General features: G+C 50.8%; 1 protein-coding gene across 3 annotated transcripts; it reads right to left on the reverse strand.

Moving 5' to 3' along the window:
• Positions 1–437: 437 nt before the first annotated feature.
• Positions 438–22,332, reverse strand: F2 (coagulation factor II, thrombin). 3 transcript variants are annotated; one of them, XM_008065350.2, is made up of 15 exons: positions 22,250–22,303; positions 22,191–22,198; positions 21,689–21,852; positions 21,020–21,044; positions 20,744–20,794; positions 18,157–18,262; positions 17,926–18,062; positions 13,803–14,117; positions 13,023–13,151; positions 12,812–12,938; positions 11,613–11,780; positions 10,997–11,170; positions 10,146–10,327; positions 847–917; positions 438–705 (listed from the first exon to the last, which is right to left on the reverse strand). In XM_008065350.2, the coding sequence occupies exons 1-15, from the start codon at positions 22,267–22,269 to the stop codon at positions 562–564; spliced, it is 1,821 nt and encodes a 606-aa protein (XP_008063541.1). In that variant the 5' UTR covers positions 22,270–22,303; the 3' UTR covers positions 438–561. The 3 variants fall into 3 exon arrangements, with proteins under 3 accessions (XP_008063541.1, XP_021571852.1, XP_008063540.1); XM_021716177.1 differs by lacking the exon at positions 22,191–22,198 and having other exon boundaries at positions 22,239–22,332; XM_008065349.2 differs by having other exon boundaries at positions 22,191–22,332.
• Between the last annotated feature and the right edge of the window lie 227 nt (positions 22,333–22,559).

The raw sequence follows: 22,559 nt of genomic DNA on the forward strand, positions 1-22,559 counted from the left end.
TCCGCCTCAAGTCCTACTTTGACCTTTCTTAGCTGTGTGACCTTGGGCAAGGTACTTCCCCAAATCTCAGTTTACTCACCCACCTCTTGTGAGGATTAAATGAGATCCTCCATTAAAGCCCAAAGTGTGGAACATTAAATGCCATCTCCCCTCTCACCTGGCCCTGCTCTGAAGGAGGAATATTCTTTTTTTTTTTTTTGGTTTTTCAGGGAGTGGGGGGTGAGTTGTAGAGATAAAATCTTGCTATGTTGCCCAGGCTGGTCTTAAACTCCTGGCCTCAAGCAATGCTCCTGCCTCGACCTCCCAAAATGCTGGGATGACAAGGATGAGCCACCATGCCCGACTTGAAGGATCCTTAAATCCTTTTTATCCAACAGTATTACTCCTCTTCCTGAGCCCGGTCCTGAGAGCTGCCCACAAATAGCACTGGGAACGCTGAGGCTTGTTGACAAAGTCACTTTTATTGGGAACTATAGTTTTAGAAACAAACCACAAAAATATTTCTTTCACTCATTGGGTCCTGTGATTCTGCAGCAAGGAGCCTGGAATGCGGGTGGCCTTCTAACCGCCGAACCGATCAATGACCTTCTGTATCCACTTCTTCAGGCGGAACACATGTGTATAGAAGCCATATTTCCCATCCCGGTCACAGCCTTCTCCCCATGAGACAATGCCCATTTGATACCAGCGGTTGTTAAAGGGGCTCTGAGGGAGAAAGATGTCCAAGGTCACATCAGTGTCGCCCTGCCAGGCGACTGATCGTGAAAACTAGCGTTCCTCCTCACCCAACTCTCCCCACCCCAGGAAGGTCCACCCACCAGGCCGTGGCCCCTTCGAGAAGTGTACCTTCATGACAAAGGGTCCCCCACTGTCACCTTCACAGGCATCCCCTCGTCTGTCTTCACTAGGCTTGAAACCTGGAGAGAGACCAGCAGGGCTCAGGAGCAGAGCTCATGGTGCAGCCCCTCCCCTTCAAGAGACGTAACCAGCGAGTGCCCACTCGACCCTTCTGGTGAGCCTCCCTGGCCTCTTTATTTCCGCACCTCACATGTCCTATCCTTTAGCAAATGTCGGCTCTCCCTTCAACACAGATCTCAAATCTAACCACTTCTCACCACTTCAAGCCCTGGCCGGTGACACAAACACCTCCTCTGAATTCGCTTCTCTAATTCTACTGTGCCCACCTACAATCCATTCTCTACCCAGCAGTCAGGATAATGCTTTTAAGAAGTTAAACAAGGCCCAGTGTGGTGGCTCACTTCTGTAAACCCAGCACTTTGGGAGGCCAAGGTGGAAGGATCGCTTGAGCCAGGAGTTTGAGACCAGCCTGGGCAATATAGCAAAAATATCAAAAAATTAACTGGGCATGGTGGCGGGTGCCTGTAGTTCTAGCTCCTCAGGAGGCTGAGGTGGAAGGATCACCTGAGCCCAGGAGGTCAAGACTATGGTGAGAAAAAAAATTAAATTAGCCCTCCAGGTCAGCTAAGGATAATACTAGTTGCCTTTGTCCAGGTCATCCCAGCAAGACCTACGAAAAAACCACACGTTCAACATACTAGGGTCCAGAGATACCAAACTTCAAACGAATGTAGTCTATTTCATTGTAGATCGAATACTAAAACTTATATAGGGAAGAGGATGGAGAAATAGACATTTCATTTAATACCTACTAGATAGAAGGAGTGGGTACAATCACATTAGGAATCTTGTAAATAACCCCAAAGTTACCAAAGGAATAGATGAAAACTCAATAGATTCATACAAAGATGCTATGGGAACACAGAAAACAAGAATAAAGAGACCTCAACTACTAAAATTCTTCCACCAAATAAAACCACCAAAAGGGAAGAAGACTGGAACTGAATTAAATATCCCCAAGCAACCTTGTAGATATGAAAAAAACATCTCCAGTCAGAAATTCAAAAATTAAAAATAAATGGACATATCACCCCTCAGCTGATGCGAGGTCAAGGTGAAAGGACTGCCTGAGCCCAGGGGTTCAAGACCGGCCTAGGCAACTTGGTGAGACCTCGTCTCTATAATAAATCAGGAAAAATTAGCCAGGCTTGGTGGAGCATTACCTTAGTTCCAGCTACTTGGAAGGCTGACATGGAAGGATTGCCTGAGCCCAGCAGGTCAAGGCTGTGGTGGCCATGAGCGTGCCACTACACTCCAGCCTAGGCAACAAAGTGAGACTCCAACTCAAAAAAAAAGATCAAATGAACTTAAAATAAATAAAGACATAAGTGACCTAAATAGGAAGTAATACAGGGCTGGACACAGTGGCTCACGCCTATAATCCCAGCGCTTTGGGAGGCCAAGGTGAAAGGATTGCCTGAGCCCAGGGTTTCAAGACCAGCCTGGGCAACTTGGTAAGACGTCATCTCTACAATAAATCAAGAAAAAATATGCAGGATGTGGTGTCACACACCTGTAGTTTCCAGCTACTTGGAAGGCTGAGATGGAAGGATCGCCTGACTTCAGCAGATTGAGGCTGCAGTGGCCATGAGTGTGCCACTGCACTCCAGCCTGGGCAACAGAGTGAGATTCTGACTCAAAAATAAATAAATAAAATAAGGTGCCAAGGAAAAAGATCATAAGAGAATATATTGTAGCACCCCAAAAAATAGGCATTTCTTACCCCTGGAGAGAAAGATTCACATCAAAAATATATGTTTTCCCAGTTAATTTTAAAATATATCATAATCCCAATAAAAATACCACCAAACTTCTTTATAGAGACAGACATGTTGATATTGAAATTCATACGGAAAAACAAACATGCAAGAATTGCCAAGAGAAGATTGGAAACAGAAAAACTAAGAGAATATGGCTCCACCAGAAATGTATCCTAAAGCCTCTATCATTAAAACAATGAGGTGCTGTAGGCTGGGTGCAGTGTCTCATACCTAAAATCCCAGCACTTTGCTAGGTGAGATGATAGCCTGAGCCCACAGGTTCGAGACCACCATGGGTAACTTGGTGGGATCGTATCTCTACAATAAATCAAAAAATTAGCCAGGCTTGGTGGCGTGTGCCTGTAGACTGAGGCAGAAGGACGCTGGAGCCCAGATCGATGCTGGGGTGGCCGTGAATGTGCCACTACACTCCAGCCAGGGCGACGGAGTGAGACTCCAACTCAACGTGGACAACAACGTGGGCAAAAAAACATGAAGAGACAACTCAAAAAATTATACAAATACTGTACTTAATCACAGGAAAAGATGTTCAACCTCATTTTCTTCCCCTCCAACCTCATCTTCCATGAGAACAGTGCCATTTAAAACTATATTGAGATACCGCACTGGGCACAGTGGCTCACGTCTGTAATCCCAGCACTTTGGGAGGCTGATGCAAGGGGATCACTTGAGCCCAGGAGCTGGAGGCTGCAGTGAGTTGTGATCGTGCCCCTGCACTCCAGCCTGGGTGACAGGGTGAGAGTGAGACTCTTACTCAATAAAAATAAATAGGCCATTGCTTTGCTAAACCCTGGTCTGGCCACGTGGCTCTTTGAACTATGGTCCCCATGTTTCCTAGCTTTGGTCCCTAACTCTCTCTACCTTGGAGAGGTGAATCTACTCTCTATTCTCTATTCTCTCTCTCTGTCTCTCTCGAATTTACTTACTTTTGAGTCAGAGTCTCACTCTGTCACCCTGGCTGGAGTACAGTAGCACACTCATGGCCACCCCAGCGTCAACCTGCAAGGCTCAGGCCATCCTTCCAAGTAACTGGAAGTCCAGACATGCACCACCACACCTAGCTAACTTTTTTTGACTTATTGTAGAAATGAGGTCTCGCCAAATTGCCCAGGCTGGTCTCGAACCTGTGGGCTCAGGCAATCTTCTCACCTTGGCCTCCCAAAGTGCTGGGATTATAGGCATGAGCGCACAGCCTAATTTAATTTCTTTCTTTCTTTCCTTTTTTTTTTTTTTTTTTTTGAGTTGGAGTCTCACTGTCGCCCAGACTGGAGTGCAGTGGCCACTCCCAGCCACCGCAGCCTCACCTGCTGGGCTCCGGTGATCCTTCCGCCTCAGCCTTCCGAGTAGCCGGAACTACAGGCGCGCACTACCACGCCTGGCTGATTTTTTGATTTATTGTAGAGATGAGGTCTCACCTGCCCAGGCGGGTCTCGAACCCGCGGGTTCAGGCAATCCACTCACCTCAGCCTCCCAAAGGCGCGGGATTACAGGCTGAGCCGCCGAGCCCGGCCCTAATTTAATTTCTAAATAAACTATATTTTCCAATCAAATAACTAAGTAAATAAATAAAACTACATTGAGATACTATTTCTCACCCCTCAGATTGATTCTGCAGGCATGGCTGTAGGGAAACAAACATTTCTATACATTGCAGATGAAAACACATATTCATACAACCCTTATGGAAAGACATTTGTAAATATCTAACAAAATTGCATATGTGTTTGCCTGTTGACCTGGCAACACCACTTTTAGAAATTAACTGCGACCAGGGGTGGTGGCTCACGCCAATAATCCCAGCACTTTGGGAGGCCGAGGTGAGAGGGCTGCCTGAGCCCACAAGTTTGAGACCAGTCTGGGCAACTTGGCAAGACCTTGTCTCTACAATAAGTCAAAAAATGAGCCAGGCATGGTGACACATGCCTGTGGGTCCAGCTACCTGGAAGGCTGAGGCTGAAGGATCGCCTGAGCCCAGCAGGTGAACTGTGGTGGCCATGAGCGTGCCACTGCGCTCCACCCTGGGCAACAGAGTGAGACTTCAACTCAAAAAAAAAAGAAAGAAAGAAATTGACTGGAAGATACACTTTCAACAATACAAAACTATATATTCACTGCAGCATTGTTTGTAATTGGAAAATATCAGAAAGAATCTAAATACCTATACATGGAAAATGACTGAACATACTATGGTTATGCCCACATAATGGAGTATGATTTGGCTATAAATTTTTTTGAAATGAATAAGGAACGCTCTGTGTACATGAAGTGGATTTACAAAATACATTAAGTGAGAAAAGCAAAGTACAAAAGAATATCCTGGGTTAGAAAAGAAGGGCTGGGTGCAGTGGCTTATGCCTGTAATCCCAGAACTTTGGGAGACCAAGATGGGAGGATAACTTTAGCCCAGGAGTTTGAGGCCAACCTGGGCAACATAGCAAAAACTCATCTGTATAAAAAAAAAAATTAAAAACTTAGCCGGGTGCGGTGGCATACACCTGTAGTCCCAGCTACCTGGGAGACTGAGGCGTGAGGGTTGCCTGAGCCCACTCCAGACTGGGTGACAGAGAGATCCTAACTCAAAAAAATAAACTCATAAAAATAAGAAAAGGATGCAACAAAACATACATGTGTCTGCTTATTTGTGCAGAAAGAAATACAGGAAGAAGAAACCACAAACAAATGAGATTTGTTAGTCCCAGGACATGGATGGAAATTGGGTGGAGAAGAGGTGTACAGGACAGAGAAAAGGGAGAGTATCACTTATTTGAGTGTACCTGTTTGAACAGGGGTGACTTTTAGAACCTCATTAATGCTTCATATACTCCAAAAAATATACAAATACAGCATAGTTGGGAGAGGGATAAAACTGAAAACAGTCAGAAGCAAATGAGCCTAATGGTATTTTAAATAAACAGCATAAGGATGGGTGAGAGGCCGGGTACAGTGGCTCAGGCCTGTAATCTCAGCACTTTGGGAGGCCGAGGTGAGAAGATTGCCTGAGCCCACGGGTTCAAGACCCACCTGGGCAACTTGGTGAGACCTCATCTCTACAATAAAATAAAAAATTAGCCAGGCGTGGTAGTGCACGCCTATAGTTCCAGCTACTTGGAAGACTGAGGCAGAAGGATTGCCGGAACTCAGCAGGTCAAGGCTGCGATGGCCAGGAGCTTGCCACTGCACTCCAGTCTGGGTGATAGAGTGAGACTGCAACTCAAAAAAAAAAAAGATGAATGAAAAAGAATTAACCCAAGTAAGTAACCTTTGAGCACATTAGTATATTTTGACTGTATACTATCAGACTAAAGACAAAAACAACCACAAAGCAATGCCAGACAAAAAATTCTGAAACTATGTGTTCTAGTGTTTATCAAATAAGTGCATGCATTATGGGTCAGGGGAGTCAGATTTCTCACTGTCAACAGAGAGTTACAAATAAAAGGGAAAGGTTAAAATTAGCCCTGTGGTATTGGATTAGAAATGGGGGTTTCAATATGGAACTCATGGTTTTTGAGATCAGAGAAAACTAGCCAGGCATGTTAGAGGGCTGAGGTGGAAGAATTGCCTGAGCCTAGGAGATTGAGGCTGCAGTAAGCCATGAGTGTGCCACTGTACTCCAGCCTGGGCATCAGAGTGAGAACTTGGCTCAAAAAAAAAAGAGAGACAGAGATGAGAGAGAGACAGAGAGAGATTGCCACATGTGTAAAGCATATATTTTCGAATTCTGTTCTCTGAGGGAGGGCCTAGAAGCAATGACATCCCTCTAGCAATGTGCACACCTAACACACAGATCTTGGTTTCTAAATACCATCTTCCACTAAAATGGTTCCTTGGAGAAATGTCTAATTCTAATACTGCTGTAAGAAAAACAGGATCAGGCTAGCTGGGTGCAGTGGCTCATGCTTGTAATCCCAACACTTTGGGAGGCAGAGGCGAGAGGATTGCTTGAGCTCAGGGGTTCAAGACCAGCCTGAGCAACATGGCAAGACCTCATCTCTACACTAAAATTAGCCAAGCATGGTGGCACATGCCTGTAGTTCCAGCTACTTGGAAAGGAAAGTTGAGGTGGAAGGATCTTCTAAGCCCAGGAGGTCAAGGCTGTGGTGGCTGTGAGCATGCCACTGCACTCCAGCCTGGGTGACAGAGACTCTAACTCCAAAAATAAAATAAAATAAGGTGAACCTGAAACATCTTCTTTCAGAAAATAAGAAAGTACTCAAGGAATGACAGGGACCTCTCCACAAGCCACAGAAGCTAGCTTGAATGGGTTCCCACTGACCAACCCTGGGATAATTTGAGCATCAATATAAATAATGATAGTGGGCCAGGCTCAGTGGCTCACCTGTAATCCCAGCACTTTGGGTGGCCGAGGTGAGTGAATTGCCTGAGCCCTCCAGTTCCAGACTCACCTGGGCAACTTGGTAAGACCTTGTCTCCACAATAAATCAAAAATTAGCTGGGCATGGTAGCATGTGCCTGTAGTTCCAGCTACTTGGAAAGCTGAGGCGGAAGGATCACCGGAGCCCAGCAGGTCGAGGCTGCAGTGACTGGGAGCATGCCACTGTACTTCAGTCTGGGCGACAGAGTGAGACTCCAACTTAATAATAATAATGATGATGATGCTGATGATGATGATAGTGACAAATTGTAACCCTTAGAATAAAGTAAGGACCCTTGAGTTCACACAGATAGAAAGAAAGGAAAGCTCTTCCACACAACAAGATAATTCACATATGTAGAAGGAATGAAAATTATCACTTAGCAGGCACCATAGTCGGGAGGAGCTTATTTGTTTGTTGTTTTTTGAGACAGGGTCTCACTCTGTCTCCCAGGCTGGAGTGCAGTGGCGTGACCCTGGCTTACCACAACCTCAACCTCCTGGGTTCAATTTTTGATCCTTCCACCTCAGTCTCCCAAGTTGCCGGAACTACAGGTGTGCACCATCATGCCCAGAATTTTTTTGTTGTTGTTTTTTGTATTTTTTGTAGAGATGAGGTCTCACTATGTTACCCAGGCTGGTTTCAAACTCCTGGGCTCAAGCGATTCCGGAGAAGGTTTTGATGAGAAACAGGATACAAAATATCAAAGTATCTCCCTACAAGATATTTATTCATTACAAGTGAGAAAAAAACAGAACTTCATAGCAAGAAACTTGGCGGATATCACCTTAATCAAGAGATCAGAGTTAGTCTCAATAAACTGATATCTGTGCCCGTCAATAGAATGACCAAGAAGGACACAACATCACTTAGACTGGATCTGATCATGAGGAAACCTTTGACAAACCCACACTGAGGACCAATGTGCAGAATAGCTGGGCTGGGCCCATCAAGTATGTCAAGGTCATGGAAGACAAAGAAAGACTGGCGACTGAGTATGACATGTGATTCTAAATTTGATCCTGGATGAGGAAAACACTTTTCTTTTTTTTGCATGAAAGAGATTAGTAGGACAGATGGGGAAAATCTGAATAAGATCGACAGATTAGACAATAGTGTTGTATCAATATTAAAGTCCTGGTTTTAACCATTACACTGTGGTTATATAAGAGAACAGTCTCAGCCGGGCTCGGTGGCTCAGCTTATAATCCCGCGCCTTGGAAGGCTGAGGTGAGTGAATTGCCTGAGCCCGCGGGCTCAAGACCCGCCCGGGCAACTTGGCGAGACCTCATCTCTACAATAAAAATCAAAAATCAGCCGGGCATGGTTGTGCGCGCCTGTAGCTCCAGCTACTTGGAAGGCTGAGGCGGAAGGATCGACAGAGCCCAGCAGGTCGAGGCCACGGTGGCCGGAGCGGCCACTGCACTCCAGTCTGGGCGACAGAGTGAGACTCCCACTCAAAAAAAAAGAACATTCTCATCTTTTTGGAAGTTCTCAAGTATTCATGAGTAAAAAGGAAACATATGTGCAACTTGCTCTCAACACTGTACACACACACACACGAGGAAGGGGGGCTCACCTAGATGACAGTACACAGGAAATCGCTGTATTATTTTTGCAACTTCTCATGAGTCTGAAATTACACTATATTTTTTAGAAACCGAAGTCAGATCATGTATTACCTGCCTCAACCCCTATAATAACCTTCCATCTCACTCAATAAAAGCCAGTCAGGCTGGGTGCAGTGGCTCATGCCTATAATCCCAGCACTTTGGGATGCCGAGGTGGGAGGATTGCTTGAACTCAGGAGTTTGAGACCAGCCTGAGCAACATAGCCAGACCTCATCTCTACAAAAAAGTTTAAAAATTAGCCAAGTGTGGTGGTGTGCACCTGTAGTCCCAGCTACTCGTGAGGCTGAGGTAGAAGGATTGCCTGAGCCCAGGAGGTTGAGGCTGTGGTGAGCTATGACAATGCCACTGCACTCCAGCATGGGCAACAGAGTAAGATACTGACTCAAAAAAAAAAAGAAATAAAGAAAGAAAGAAAAAGAAAAAGGAAAAAAAACCAAAGTCCTTCAAGACCCTAAGGGAAGTGCCTATCTCCTGCCTGGCCCCCTCCACCCTCATCCACTGCTGCCTTTCCTGTGTTTACTCAGTTCTGGCCCACAGGCCTCCCTGCTGCTCCTCAGACAAATCAAGCATGCTCCTGCCCCAGGGCCTTTGTACCTGCTGTCCCCTCAGCCAGCAGTACTTCCCCAGACATGCCTGGCTCATTCCTTCCTTCACATCTTCCAGTCTCTGCTCAAAGACCTTCTCAGAGAGGGCTTCTCCAACTTTCTCCAGCCCCCAGATCACCCCTGTCCTTCTCAATCTCTCCCTCACCCTGAGTCATTTTTCTTCAGAGCATGTATCAGGGACTGATACCCTAGATCTATTTACTGATGCCCCCTCCATCTAGGAAGGGAGCAGAGGTCATAGGTATTGTCTGGGTCCTCGTTATATATCCTAGAATGCCATCCAGAACATGGTAGGCTTAGTCAGTATTTGCTGATGGGAGGCCGAGGTGAGAGGATTGCCTGAGCCGACAGGTTCGAAACCAGCCTGGGCAACTTGGCGAGACCTCATCTCTACAATAAATCAAAAAATTATCCGGGCGTGGTGGCCGCATCTATACCTGTTACTTGGAAGGCTGAGGTGGGAGGATCACCTGAGCCCAGCAGGTCGAGGCTGTGGTGGCCGCAAGCGTGCCACTGCGCTCCAGCTTGGGTGACAGAGTGAGGCTCCAACTCAAAAACAAAAATGTGCTGAACAACTGAATGAATGAATGAATGGCACTTCCTCACCCACAGACTCTTGCTACTATCTGAACTCATACACGGCACACCTCACTGGAAACTGGCACCAGGCCGATGCGTGATAAACACTATCTCATTTAACCCTCATGTGACCAGATGGGATAGAGACTTTGATCTCCATTTTCCACAGAGGAAGAAATGGAGCCACCAAGCCCGTCTCAGTCCTCCCGCCCCACGTGCCCACTGTTCCCTGGGCCCGCCAGGCACAGACTTGCCAGCACAGAACATGTTGTCGGTGATGCGGATCCGGGTGGAGGCCTTGCAGACCGACCGCTCCACGATGGGCAGGTTCACCACCTGCAGGACGCTGGGCAGCACCTCGCTGACGCTTGAGGTCCACGTGTCCTTCAGATTGCCCCAGCCCGTCACCCGCCCTTTGTGTCCAGACTGGAGCAAGCTTTGGGGAAGGGAGAAGGACTCGGTGAGAGTGGACCCTGGCAGGAGCCTCCCGGCCTCCACACCATTTAGAGACCGGCGTCTGAAATGCCAGCACTGGAAAGGACTGGTGGGTTCACTCCAGGAAACTGAGACCTTGACGGGCACAGTGGCTCACGCCTGCAATCCCAGCAGTTTGGGGGGCAGAGGTGAGAGGATTGCCTGAATCCTGGGATTTGAGACCAGCCTGGGCAACTTGGCGAGACCTCATCTCTACAATAAGTAAATAAAAATTAGCTGGGCGTGGAGGCGCACGCCTGTAGTCCCAGCTATTTGGAAGGTTGAGGAGGAAGGATCACCTGAGCCCTGGAGGTCAATAAGTATATTTACCATAATAAGTAAAAAAAAAAAATGAGCCAGGCATAGTGGTATGCACCTGTGGCTCCAACTACTTGGAAGGCTGAGGCAGAAGGATCGCTGGAGTCCAGCAGATCAAGGCTGCGGCCATTGCACTCCAGCCTGGGTGACAGAGTGAGACTTCGACTCAAAAAAAAGAAAAGCGAGAAAGGACTGAGACCTGGACCAGGGGAACGGACGTCTGCAAGGCCACCCAATGCCGGAGCCAGGCCTAGAACTCAGTCTCTGCCCCTCAACTGATGGCCTTGTCTGTCTCACCAGGCCGCCATCCCACCTGGCTGCCGTCGCCCTGTCGGGCAGGCACACGGGGTGAATGTAGTTGCTGAAGGTAACGGCCTTCTTGAGCTTCAGCAGGGCGATGTCCCGGTCCAGATTCTCCCGCCAGTTGTATCTGGGGTGGATGTAAATCTTTTCCAACATGGAGATCTTTTCAATGTTTCTCTCGTACCTGTGCAAACCCCAACAGAGAAATGGAGAAGCTGTCAGTCCACCCTGAGGAAGGAAACTTCCTGATCTCAGGGTCTTGGAGTTAGGGCAGCCCACAGGCCACCTGTGAAGGGTCAGGGCTGGCTCCTGCCTTGGTGGCAGCTTCTTTCTGGGCCTGAAGCCCAGGCAGCCCAAGCAGACAGGGACGGGGAGGGGACAGGACGCATGCCGTGGTCCAAACAGACTGTTTTCAGAGATCCCCGCCTGGACCAGGTCCTGGTGTCTGGAGGGGAGAGGCACACAGACCAAGATTTCGTTCTCTTTCCAGATCCAAGCCAAAGGGACTGCTGGGGTGTCATATTGTGGGGGCTGCACAGATGTATCCCACGTGCTCCAGAGCCCCCGTGGTCACCCTCGGAGGACTGAGACCCCTGCCAGACATCCACGGGCCACAGGCTCCATACCTCGTGCGGGAGTGCTTGCCAATGCGCACCAGAAGGTCATTCTCGGTGAAGTTCTTGTCCCAGGGCGGGTACAGGAGGCAGTGGGCGGCGGTGAGGACCCAGCGGTCGCTGATGAGGCTGGCCCCGCACAGCAGTTCCTGGGGATTCTTCCTGAAAAGCATCACCTGCCTGGGGCACGGGGGGTGGGCAAGAGACATTAGAGCCGTGGGGGAAAAAGCCCGACAAGCAAAAAGTTTCAGGTCTAAGAGCTATCTGAAACCAAAGCAACCCAGCAAGACCCTATTTCTATAAAATATGAAAATAAAACATTAGCCAGGTGTGGTGGCACGGGTCTGTAGTCCCAGCGACTCTGGAGGCCGAGGTAGGAGGATCCCTGAGGCCAGGAAGTTCAGGTTGAAGCTGTAGTGAGCCATGATCAGGCCACTATCCTCCGCCTGACTCAAGAGGAAAAAAACCCAGCTAGACAGAGCTGCCTCCTGGGCCCAGAGGGCCTGACCACCTTTGGGAACAGGAACCTCTGACTGATGCGGAGGGGCCGCCCCTGCTTTTTGCACCCCTTCCCCAGCTTGTTCCAGTCCAGAGAGTTCACACGACACAGCACAGCTCTGGAGTCAGAAGGACTAGATTCGAGGACCGCCTGCAGCCCAGTACAGTGTGCTTGAGGCAGGTCACACAAGCTCTCCCAGCCTCTGCTTTCCCTCTGCTTAAGAGGAGTGAGGGGGCTGGGCTTGGTGGCTCAGCCTGTAATCCCAGCACTTTGGGGGGGCTGAGGAGAGTGGTTTGCCTGAGTTCGTGGGTTCGAGACCCACCTGGGCAAGTTGGCGAGACCTACAATAAATAAAAAATTAGCCGGGCGTGGTGGCACGCGCCTGTAATTCTGACTACTTGGAAGGCTGAGGCGGAAGGATCGCCGGAGCCCAGTAGGTCGAAGCTGCGGCGGTCGAGAGTGTGCTGTCTCTGTCTGTCACTGCTGTCTGGGCGACAGAGTGAGACTCCAGCTCAAAAAACAAAAACAAAACAAAACAGGAGTGATGGACCCATCCCACGCGGTTGCTGCGAGCAGGGAGGCCACGGATGCTCAGCTATTGTCATCTGTGGAGCCCGGGCCTGTGGGCAGAGCTGTCTTCTGAGGGCCGGGTGGAGGCCCGGCAGCGCGCCCACCCCTCGAGTGAGTGGCAGCGCAGGGCTCCGAGCCGCACCAAGGCGCGATGCCCATCTCCGCGTCCCAGCCCTCGACGATGCGCCCGGCAATGTAGGAATCCAGAAGCTCCTTCTCCGTTTTGTCCTCCGCCGAATTCTTCTCGAACAGAGGCCGCAGCCCACAGTCTGCAGAGCAAGCCAGGCTGTGAGCAGCCAGTCCCGGCCACCAGCCCCCCCGCCTCACGGCCCCCACAGACCCCGCTGCCTCACCTGCCTCCCCAGCACCGAAGGTCTTCGCATCGAAGAAGGTCTGGTACCCCGTGGTGGTGCTGCGCCCTTCAATGGCCCCATCCGGGTCCTCACCTAGCCCCTCTCCCGGTTCCTCGTCCACAGCATCGTCTGTGGGGACCCGGGCGCTGACCAGGACTGGGCTGAGCCATCCCTCAAGGCCCCCTGGATATCACCAATCCCCCTGCTGGCCTCGGAGGCCATTTGGTGCAGAGGCTCACAGGTTGTGCTTACCTGGATTACTAGCTAACTTAACCTCCCAGGGCTCAGTTTACTTATCTGTAAAACGGGCATAGAACCTTATCCCCGCCCCCCCTCCGCCCTGCCCCCCCGCTACTGTAAGGCTGTAATGCACACACTCAGCATGGTCAGCCTTAGACAAAAGAGATAACTGTTCTTGTTTTGTTTTGTTTTGTTTTTTGGGGTTGGAGTCTCACTCTGTCACCCAGACTGGAGTGCAGTGGCCACTCCTGGCCACCGCAGCCTCGACCTGCTGGGCTCCGGTGATCCTTCCGCCTCAGCCTTCCAAGTCACCGGAATTACAGGCATGTGCTACCACGCCCGGCTGATTTTTTTATTTTATTGTAGAGATGAGGTCTCACCTGCCCAGGCGGGTCTCGAACCTGCGGGCTCAGGCAATCCGCTCACCTCAGCCTCCCAAAGGCGCGGGATTACAGGCTGAGCCACCGAGCCCGACTTGTTCTTGTTTTTGACCCCAGGACGCGTCCTCTGTGTCTCAGGCCCCCTGCCCAGCCAGCTCACCGCAGTAGTTGAGGTCACAGTACTCAAAGTCACCAGGTTCCCCGGCCACGTAGCACCACGCGCCCTCTTCATCCCCATCCGGGTTCCGGCAGAAGTTCTCCACCAACTGCACGTCCGGGCTGAAGTCCTGGTCCTTGCTCAGGGACTTGGCCTTCATGCTGGACCAGGCCAGGCAGGGGGACCCCTGTGTGGTCACCGCCAGGCGCCCCTGGTACTGCCGGCCCCGCTCGGGGACACACTGCTCCACTGGAGGGGACAGATTCACCCCGGGATCTCTGGAGGGTGGAGTCATCTCCACGGTGACACGGTCCTGGCCTGGCGGGTGAAGAGGCAGGGACGTCGGGTGGGTGGGCCCACTCTCCGAGCCCGACAGACTAGGACTTGGATCCTGGTCTTTCTGCTTCTGCTTGTGTGATCTCAGGTGTAATTTACCACTTTGGACTTCAGCTTGCTTGCCTGCCTGCCCTCCTCTTTTTTTTAAGAGACAGAGTCTCCTTCTGCTGCCTAGGCTGAATAAGTAGCATGATCATGGCTCATCGTGGCCTCAAACGCCTGCACTCAAGCAATCCTCCCACCTCAGCCTCCCAAGTAGCTAGAACTTGAGGCATGCACTACCATGCCCGGCTAATATTTTGACTTTTTGTAGAGGTGGGGCCTTGCTATGTTGCCCAGGTTGGACTCTAACTCCTGGGCTCAAGAAAGCCTCCTGCCTTGCTTCCCAAAGTGCTGGGATTACGAGTGTGAGCCACTGCGCCCAGCTTGCCTGCCTTTAAAGGGGTTACTGATGCGATTCTTGCAGGCTTGTTGAGAGGATTAAAAAAATATACGGTGTAACTGTCTCTCATGTAATAAACCAGAGACAGTCACGTAATCTATTGGTAGATTGGTAGTGACTGTCTGGATTTTGTAAAGGATTCTGTGTTTTTATAGGGACACAGCAGAAAAGAGTGCTGGGATCACTAAAGATGTCCATCTGGGCAGTAGGTTAATTTCTGCACACCTGCAACTTATTTATCATTGGTGTGTATAAATGGAGCACAGAGGGGTCGGTGGGTAAAAGGTGCCTGTTTCTGTTACAATGATTGGTAACTTGCTATAAGACCGTTCCTGGCAGGGCTCGGTGACTCATGCCTATAATCCCTGCACTTTGGGAGGCAGAGGCGAGAGGATTGCCTGAGCTCAGGAGTTTGAGACCAGCCTGAGCAACATGGCAAGAACTCGTCTCTATAATAAGTCAAAAAAATTAGCCAGGCATAGCGGCATGCACCTGTGGCTCCAACTACTTGGAAGGCTGAGGCAGAAGGATTACTTGAGTCCAGCAGATCAAGGCTGCAGCGACCATGAGTGTGCCACTGCATTCCAGCTTGGGCAAAAGAGGAGACTCTGACTCAAAAAAAAAAAAAAATACAAACCTAAAAATTGAATTACCATTTGACACAGCAATCCCGCTACTAGAGATCTACCCAAAGGAAAATAAGTCAATATATGAAAAAGATATCTGTACTCACATGTTCATTGCAGCATTATTCACAATAACAAACTTATGGAACCAACCTAAATGCCCACCAATAATTGACTGAATAAAGAAAATATGGTATATATGCACAATGGAATACTAAACAGCCATTAAAAAAAAAAAAAGAATGAGGCCAGGTGCGGTGGCTCAAGCCTGTAATCCCAGTATTTTGGGAGGCCAAGGTGAGGGGATTGCCTGAGCCCACGGGTTCAAGAACAGCTTGGGCAACTTAGACCTCATCTTTACAGTAAATCAAAAAAATTAGCCAGGCATGGTAGCGTTCACCTGAAGTTCCAGCTACTTGGAAGGCTGAGGCAGAAGGATCGCCGGAGCCCAGCAGGTCGAGGCTGGGGTGGCTGTGAGCGTGCCACTGCACTCCAGCCTGGGCGACGGAGTGAGACCCCAACTCAAAAAAAAAAAAAAAAAAAAAAAAAGAATGAAATGTCCTCTGCAGCAACAGGGATGGAACTGGAGACAATCCCAAGTGAACTGACTCAGAAACAGAAACAGAAAATCAAACACTGCATGCTCTCATTCCTATGTAGGAGCTAAATGGTCACAAAGATGGAAATAATAGACACTGGGGCATCAATAAGGAGCGAGTTGGGAGCGGAGCAGGACGGAGTAGGGCTCAGAAATTACCTATGGGGTACAATGTGGTTCAACTACTTGGAAGGCTGAGGCTAAGGTGGAAGGATTGCCTTAGCCCAGCAGGTGGAGGCTGCAGTGTCTGTGAACGAGCCACTGTACTACAACCTGAGTGACAGAGTGAAACTCGACTCAAAAAACAAAAACAAAAGCAAAACAAAACAAAAAGACTGTTTCTAGATTTGGTGGATTCCTGGCACAAATTCTTTATTTATTTATTTGAGTCAGAGTCTCACTCTGTCGCCCAGGCTGGAGTGTAGCGGCATGCTCACAGCCACCACAGCCTCAACCTGCTGGACTCAGGCAATCCTTCTGTCTCAGCCTTCCAAGTAGCTGGAATCACAGATAGACACCACCAAACCCAGCTAATTTTTTTTTAATTGAAATCTCACTCTGTTGCCCAGGCTGGAGTGCGGTGGCACATTTACAGTCACTGCAGCCTCGACCTGCTGGGCTCAGGTGATCCTTCCACTTCAGCCTTCCAAGTAGCTGGAACTATAGGCACGAGCCACCACACCCAGCTAATTTTTTAATTTATTGTAGAGACGAGGTCTCTCCAAGTTGCCCAGGCTGGTCTTGAACCCCTGGTGTCAAGCAATCCTCTTGCCTCGGCCTCCCAAAGTTCTGGGATTACAGGCTTGAGCCACTGCACCCGGCCGCCGAGCTAATTTTTTTATTTATTGTAGAGACAAAGTCTCGCCAAGTTGCCCAGGCTGGTCTCGAACCGTGGGCTCAGGTGATCATCTTTTCTCTGCTTCCAAAGTACTGGGATTACAGATGTGAGCCACTGCACCCGGCCTGGTACAAATCCTTTAGCCCTGTCTGCATCCACACCTTTTACCCTGTGCTTTTACAGGCCAAGATGTATTTCACCTTTTGACTTTGAGCTTGAACGTGTACTTGCTCTGGCCAATGGAATGTGGGCAGGACTGAGCCTAGGCCTTAAGACAACAGGTGTGTTTCTGTTCTGTTCTTTGTCTTATGCTTCAACCTTCGCCACAAGAGCTTCCCCAGGTATGAGCTGTCTTTCAGTCTCACCCTCAACAGATCTGTGCCCAACCCACAGCGAGGAGCCAAGTTCAGCCGATTGCATCGTTTGAAACAGAGCCACCCAGCCAAGCCCAGCCAACGTCAGGGGACCCCAAAGACACAACAATGAGGTCAGTGAGATCAGCACCGCCACCCCTGCCAGCCTTCACAGAAGAAAGAAATATTTATTATGGCAAGCCTCAAAGATGTGATGGCGGTCTGCTTTGCAGCACTGTCAAGGCTATACCCCCCTAACACACCTTGGGAAGTCATAATGACAGAATTATGCAGGGCCAGACTGCATGAGATGTGCTCTGTGATGCTCAGAATAGGGCATGTGGGTCAGGCACAGTGGCTCACACCTGTAATCCCAGCACTTTGGGAGTCCGAGGCAGGAAATTTCTTGAGCCCGGGAATTTGAGACCAGCCTGGGCAACATAATGAGACCTCATCTCTGCAAAAAGTTAAAAAATTAGCTAGGCATGGTGATGGGTGCCTGTAGTCCCAGCTACTCAGGAGGCTGAGGCAGAAGGATCACCTGAGCCCAGGAGGTCAAGACTGCAGCCAGCTGTGATTGTGCCACTGCACTCCAGCCTGGGTGACAAAGCGGACCACCAACTCAAAAAAAAAAAATAGGGCATGTGGGCTGAAATGACCAGGTATGTCTTCCTGGAGGGAAGGGCGCCTTAAAGCAGGAAGGAAGCGCGTTTGCAATGAGCCATAGCCTGGATCACAAGGAAGTCAAGACTGGGGAGCGGGAGCGAGAGGCCGGCAACCAACTCCCCAGGTCCCCAAAGCACTGAGCAACAGGCGCAAATATGTTTGACGTGGCCAACGCCCGCTCTGAAGGTAACCAGGATCTTGTTCCCATCCCAGGCCCCGTGGATCCCCCGGGCCATGGCCATGGCCACCCCATCTCCCCCAGCTCACCGCAGACACGGATGCTGCATTCCTGTCTCCGCACGGTGGGGTCTGTGGTGTAGCACCAGGGTCCCGTGGTGCTGCCGTCTGGGTTGCGGCAGAAGTTCTCCTGCAGGTCGGCCCCAGGGTGGGTGGTGGAGTTGATTCTGGAATGGAAGTTGCCCGGAAGAAGGCTGTGCCTCCCAGGGTGGCATTGTTCCCTGTCCTCAGCCCCGGTGGGCAGGCCTGCCCGTCACTCACTCAGGCTTGTGTGGGTAGCGACTCCTCCAGAGCTGGCACTCGATGCCTGACCGGGTGATGTTCACCTGCCCTTGGTAGTTCATACCCAGACCCTCGGCACAGTTCCCTGCAGAGACCCCGCCCAGGTCAACCTTGGGTCCTGAGGATCCGTCCCCCTCTCCTAGCAAAGCTCTGTCTGTCCACCTTCCCCAAGCTTGCTCTGGCCCACGATCCTCGACCCACATTTACTCAGCACCCAACAGCTCGCCTAGCCACTTAACAGCAGTCACCAAATAGTCCCTGAGTGCCCACCATGTGACAACCACATGTCAGGCACTGTGCCAGGTATAAGGACATATCAATGAGTAGGACAGTCACAGCCCTGCTCTCATGCAGGCTCTGTTCTGTGGATCCTCATGGCAGCAGAAGAAAAAGTGAACGTAGTCCTTTTCATCTGGCCCTGGTCTACCTGTCCCTGGTCTACCCGTCCCTTAGCTTAGCTCCTCATGCCCCAGGGCCTTTGCACATGCTGTTTCTTCTGCCTGGAATGCTCTCCATGTTCATCAGTTCATCCCACAAGAACAGGAAGAGCTCTCTTCTGGGAAATCATCTCTGATTCTACTGACAAACATGATTGTTCCTTCTCTTGTGCTCTCTTGGTGCCTTCAACAGAGCTTTTCTAGCAATCACTCTAATGTTTTAGATTTGTGTTTCCCTGAAATTAGATTAGATTTAGATTGTGAGTTCTGTGAAGGACTGTATTTGATTCTCTTAAAATTTCCATCACCAGCCAGGGGCAGTGGCTCATGCCTGTAATGCCAACATTCTGGGAGACTGAGGTGGAAGGATTGCTGGAACCCAGGAGTTCAAGACCAGCATGGGCAACATAGCCAGGCACCATGGCTCACACCTGTAATCCCAGCATGTTGGGAAGCTGAGGTGGGAGGATCACTTGAGCCCAGGAATTCTGTGTGTTGTTTTTTTTTTTTTTGAGTTGGAGTCTCCCTCTGTTGCCCAGGCTGGAGTACAGTGGCCTGCTCACTGCTACCACAGCCTCAACCTGCTGGGCTCAGGTGATCCCTCCACCTCTGCCTTCCAAGTAGCTGAAACTGGGCTCAAGCCATGATGCCGGCTAATTTTCTGATTTATTATAGAGACGAGGTCTTGCCAAGTTGCCCAGGCTGGTTTCAAACCCATGGGCTCAGGCAATCCTCTCGCCTCTGCCTCCCAAAGTGCTGGGATGACAGGCGTGAGTCACTGCTTGGCCAAGTCCAGGAGGAGATAGAGGCTGAGGAGGAAGGTTCACGCCACAGCACTCCAGCCTGGGTGACAGAGTGAGACTCCGGTTCGAAAAATAAAAGCAAAACCCTAGCCCCTGATGCAGTCCCTGGCACATGGCAGGAACTTAGTAAAATGTCGATTAAGTTATTTAACAAGTAAAAGTATGGCCAGTGAGTAGATAGTTGTGTAGCAAGTCTATTGTCCTTTTAAATGTGCATTCAGAGGCTGTGAAGGAGGGAGGAGATTCCCCGAAGGCTCACAAGTGTGGCGGCATTTGAGCCAGTCCCTGAAGGAAAGGGAAGTGTTCAGCTGGTGGTGACAGTCGCTCCAGAGGAAGGTGACAATGTGAGCCAGCCCAGGAGGTAGAAACACCATGGCATGTTTTGAGAAGTCCTTGCTGACAGAGTGGCTGGGGGTTGGGTTCACATTTGCTGCAATGGGGGGTAAGGCTAAGAAGCCTGGGTTCTAGCCAGGTGTGCCTGTAATCCCAGCACTTTGAGAGGTGAAGATGAGAGGATTGCCTGAGTCCAAGGGTTTGAGACCAGCCTGGGCAACTTGGCAAGACCTCATCTCTACAATAAATCAAGAAAAATTAGCCGAGCTTGGTAGTGCGCACCTGTAGTTCTGGCTACTTGGAAGGCTGAGGTGGAAAGATCACCTGAGCCCTCCTCCGACTCAGAAAAAAAAAAGAAGCCTGGGCTTTATTCTGTGGGTGCTGGGGAGCCACTAAAGATTTTGGAGAATGAATGTGACATCATCAGAGCCCTGTCTAGGATGGGCAGAGAATCAGGCCAGGCAAATGAGTCAATGAGGTCCTGAATATTAATTCATGATCAGCTGGGCATGTTGGCTCATGTCTGTAATCCCAGCACTTTGGGAGGCCAAGGCAGGAGGATTACTTGGACCCAGGAGTTTGAGACCTGCCTGGACAACACAGCGAGACTTTGCTTCTACAAAAAAATTTTAAAACTTAGCTGGGCATGGTGGCATGCGCCTGTAGTCCCAGCTACTCAGGAGCCTGAGGTGGAAGCATCACCTGAGTCCAGGAGTTCGAAGCTGCAGTGAACCTTGATTATGCCATTGCACTCCAGCCTGGGCAACAGAGTGAGGCCCAAACTCATGCATTTGTTCCTCCAACATGAATCTTCTTACTGACTGCCAGTCTCAGAGCCAGGTGCAGAGACACATCCTGACCACAGGAATAGGAAGGGAACTCCCAATGCCAGAGACGACCTCCGCTGGGCCACGCTCTGAACCCATCCCTGCGCTCCCCTTCCCCCAGGTTTCCCCCGTGACCTGCCCCCCACCCTCCACATCAGCTGCTCACCTTCCAGACATGCAACGAGCTTTTCTCGAGGTTTCCTCACCGACTCACAAGCTGGAAAAAGACCCAGAAACACTTTTGGGATTGGGGTAGTGACAGGATGGGCTGGAGCCACGGGTGGGTGGGATGACACTGAGGATGGAGAGACGGACAGACGGACGGGAGGAAAGGAGGGAAGAAGACATGGGTGATGGGGTGCACCGGAAGATTCTCTGAGGAAGAACATTCTCCAGAGGGTCCCCAGACCTCCCCTCCAGGGCAAACCCTTCCCGGGCTCACCTGTGTACTTGGCCCAAAACACGTCCTGAAAAACAAGGCTGGGGATGAGAGTGAGGCGGGACCCTGTTCTGTTTTAGCAAACGCTATGTCTTCTCATGCTTTCTTTACCCTGGCCACACAGGGGCAGGCTCTGGGGAGGTCTGTGACCGTTTTCTACCTTTGTTTCCAAAAGGAGAATATTTGAGGACAGGGGGTCCTCCCAACACGCACACCAAGACTGGAGGGAATTTCCCCCCCAGCTGGGGGACAGGAAAGAAGAAAGGGGTGTGCGCCCTAACAGAACCCCAAGGAAGGGGAGGCTGCAGAGACCCAGGGATTCTGAGTCCTGGGTTCCTGGCCTCCCCAGGGCCCCGCCCCCCGAGGGTGACAGAAGCAGCAGAAAGGCTGGAGCCCAGGAGGCTGTGTAGACTTGGACTGGAGGTACCAGAGAGCCCCAGTGTAGACAGACGTCTGAAGACCGAGTGGGTCTCCTGATGTCACGGAGACGCACCAGACCCTGGAGCCTCGACACAGCCCAGGGGTGGAAACCCCCAAGAAAGGCCGGAGCTGCCCATCTTGCCAGTGTAGTGGGGCTGAGGGTTGGCATGAGGCACCGACAGCAGGGGAGCTGGGCGTTCCCCGAGGCGCTCTGAGGGGCCCCAGCTGCCCTCCGAGCACCCCGGGGCTCACCATGGCTTGGGGCGACTCCAGGGCCTCGAAGGCCTCCTCGTAGCTGCACTGCTCCTCCACGCACTCCCGCTCCAGGTTGCCCTCACGCAGCTCCTCCAGGAAGCCGCTGTTGGCCCGGCGGACCCTCTGGAGCAGCGACAGTGCTTGCTGGGGGGCCAGGAACACTGCATGGGGAGGGTCAGGAGACGGTGGCTTCAGGAACAGGCTGTCTTGGCCATTGTGGGGGCAGGAAGCAAACCTGCCCTGCCCTGCTGGCTTCTCAACAGTGGGTGTCTGGGATGGCAGAAGTATCCAGAAGGCTGCTAAATGAAGCCACCAGCGCCCATCCTTTCACCGGCTGTCCCATCCCACTCCTCTTATTGGAAGAGAGAAGCAGCCACCGTCTGTCCAGCCTTGAGCCCCTGACCCCTTCCCTGAGCTGGACAGCCTGGGCTGAGCCCCACCTAGGAGTCGGCTCACACCCCAGTCCTCTAGCCTGTCCCTGCTTGCAAGACCCCCTTACCATGCTGGCTGTGCACAAGGCCAAACAGGGCAGTCAGAGCCAGGAAGCCAGGAAGCCACAGGCCTCGGACGTGCGCCATAGTGCGTCAGCTCCTGAGACTCTGAGGGATCGTCCTGACTCTCTGGGTTAATATTGAACAAACGTGAAGAAATCAGCAGACAGGGAGAGGTCAGCGGGTCAGGGCCATGGGGACAAATGGATAGATAGTCTTGTTCACCCCTGCCATCCTGGAAGACAGGTCCTTTGGGAACCAGGGATGTATGGTCTGGGAAGAAGTTGCAAAGAAAAGGTCACCACTGCTGGGCACGGTGGCTCACGTCTATAACCCCAACATTCTGGGAGGTGGAGGCAAGAGGATTGCTTGAGCCC

This window comes from Carlito syrichta, unplaced genomic scaffold (assembly GCF_000164805.1).
Source record: "Carlito syrichta isolate Samal-C Ts95f unplaced genomic scaffold, Tarsius_syrichta-2.0.1 Scaffold308253, whole genome shotgun sequence".
Classification (NCBI taxonomy): Eukaryota; Metazoa; Chordata; class Mammalia; order Primates; family Tarsiidae; genus Carlito; species Carlito syrichta.

What these genes read in the sequence shown, in the direction of transcription:
- F2 (XM_008065349.2), bottom strand. Translation starts at nt 22,269, where the DNA reads ATGGCGCACGTCCGAGGCCTGTGGCTTCCTGGCTTCCTGGCTCTGACT. An exon ending in TGGAGTCGCCCCAAGCCATG is followed by an intron (nt 21,045 to 21,688) that starts GTGAGCCCCGGG and finishes CTTGTTTTTCAG; the next exon opens with GACGTGTTTTGGGCCAAGTA. An exon ending in CGCTACCCACACAAGCCTGA is followed by an intron (nt 18,063 to 18,156) that starts GTGAGTGACGGG and finishes CTTCCATTCCAG; the next exon opens with AATCAACTCCACCACCCACC.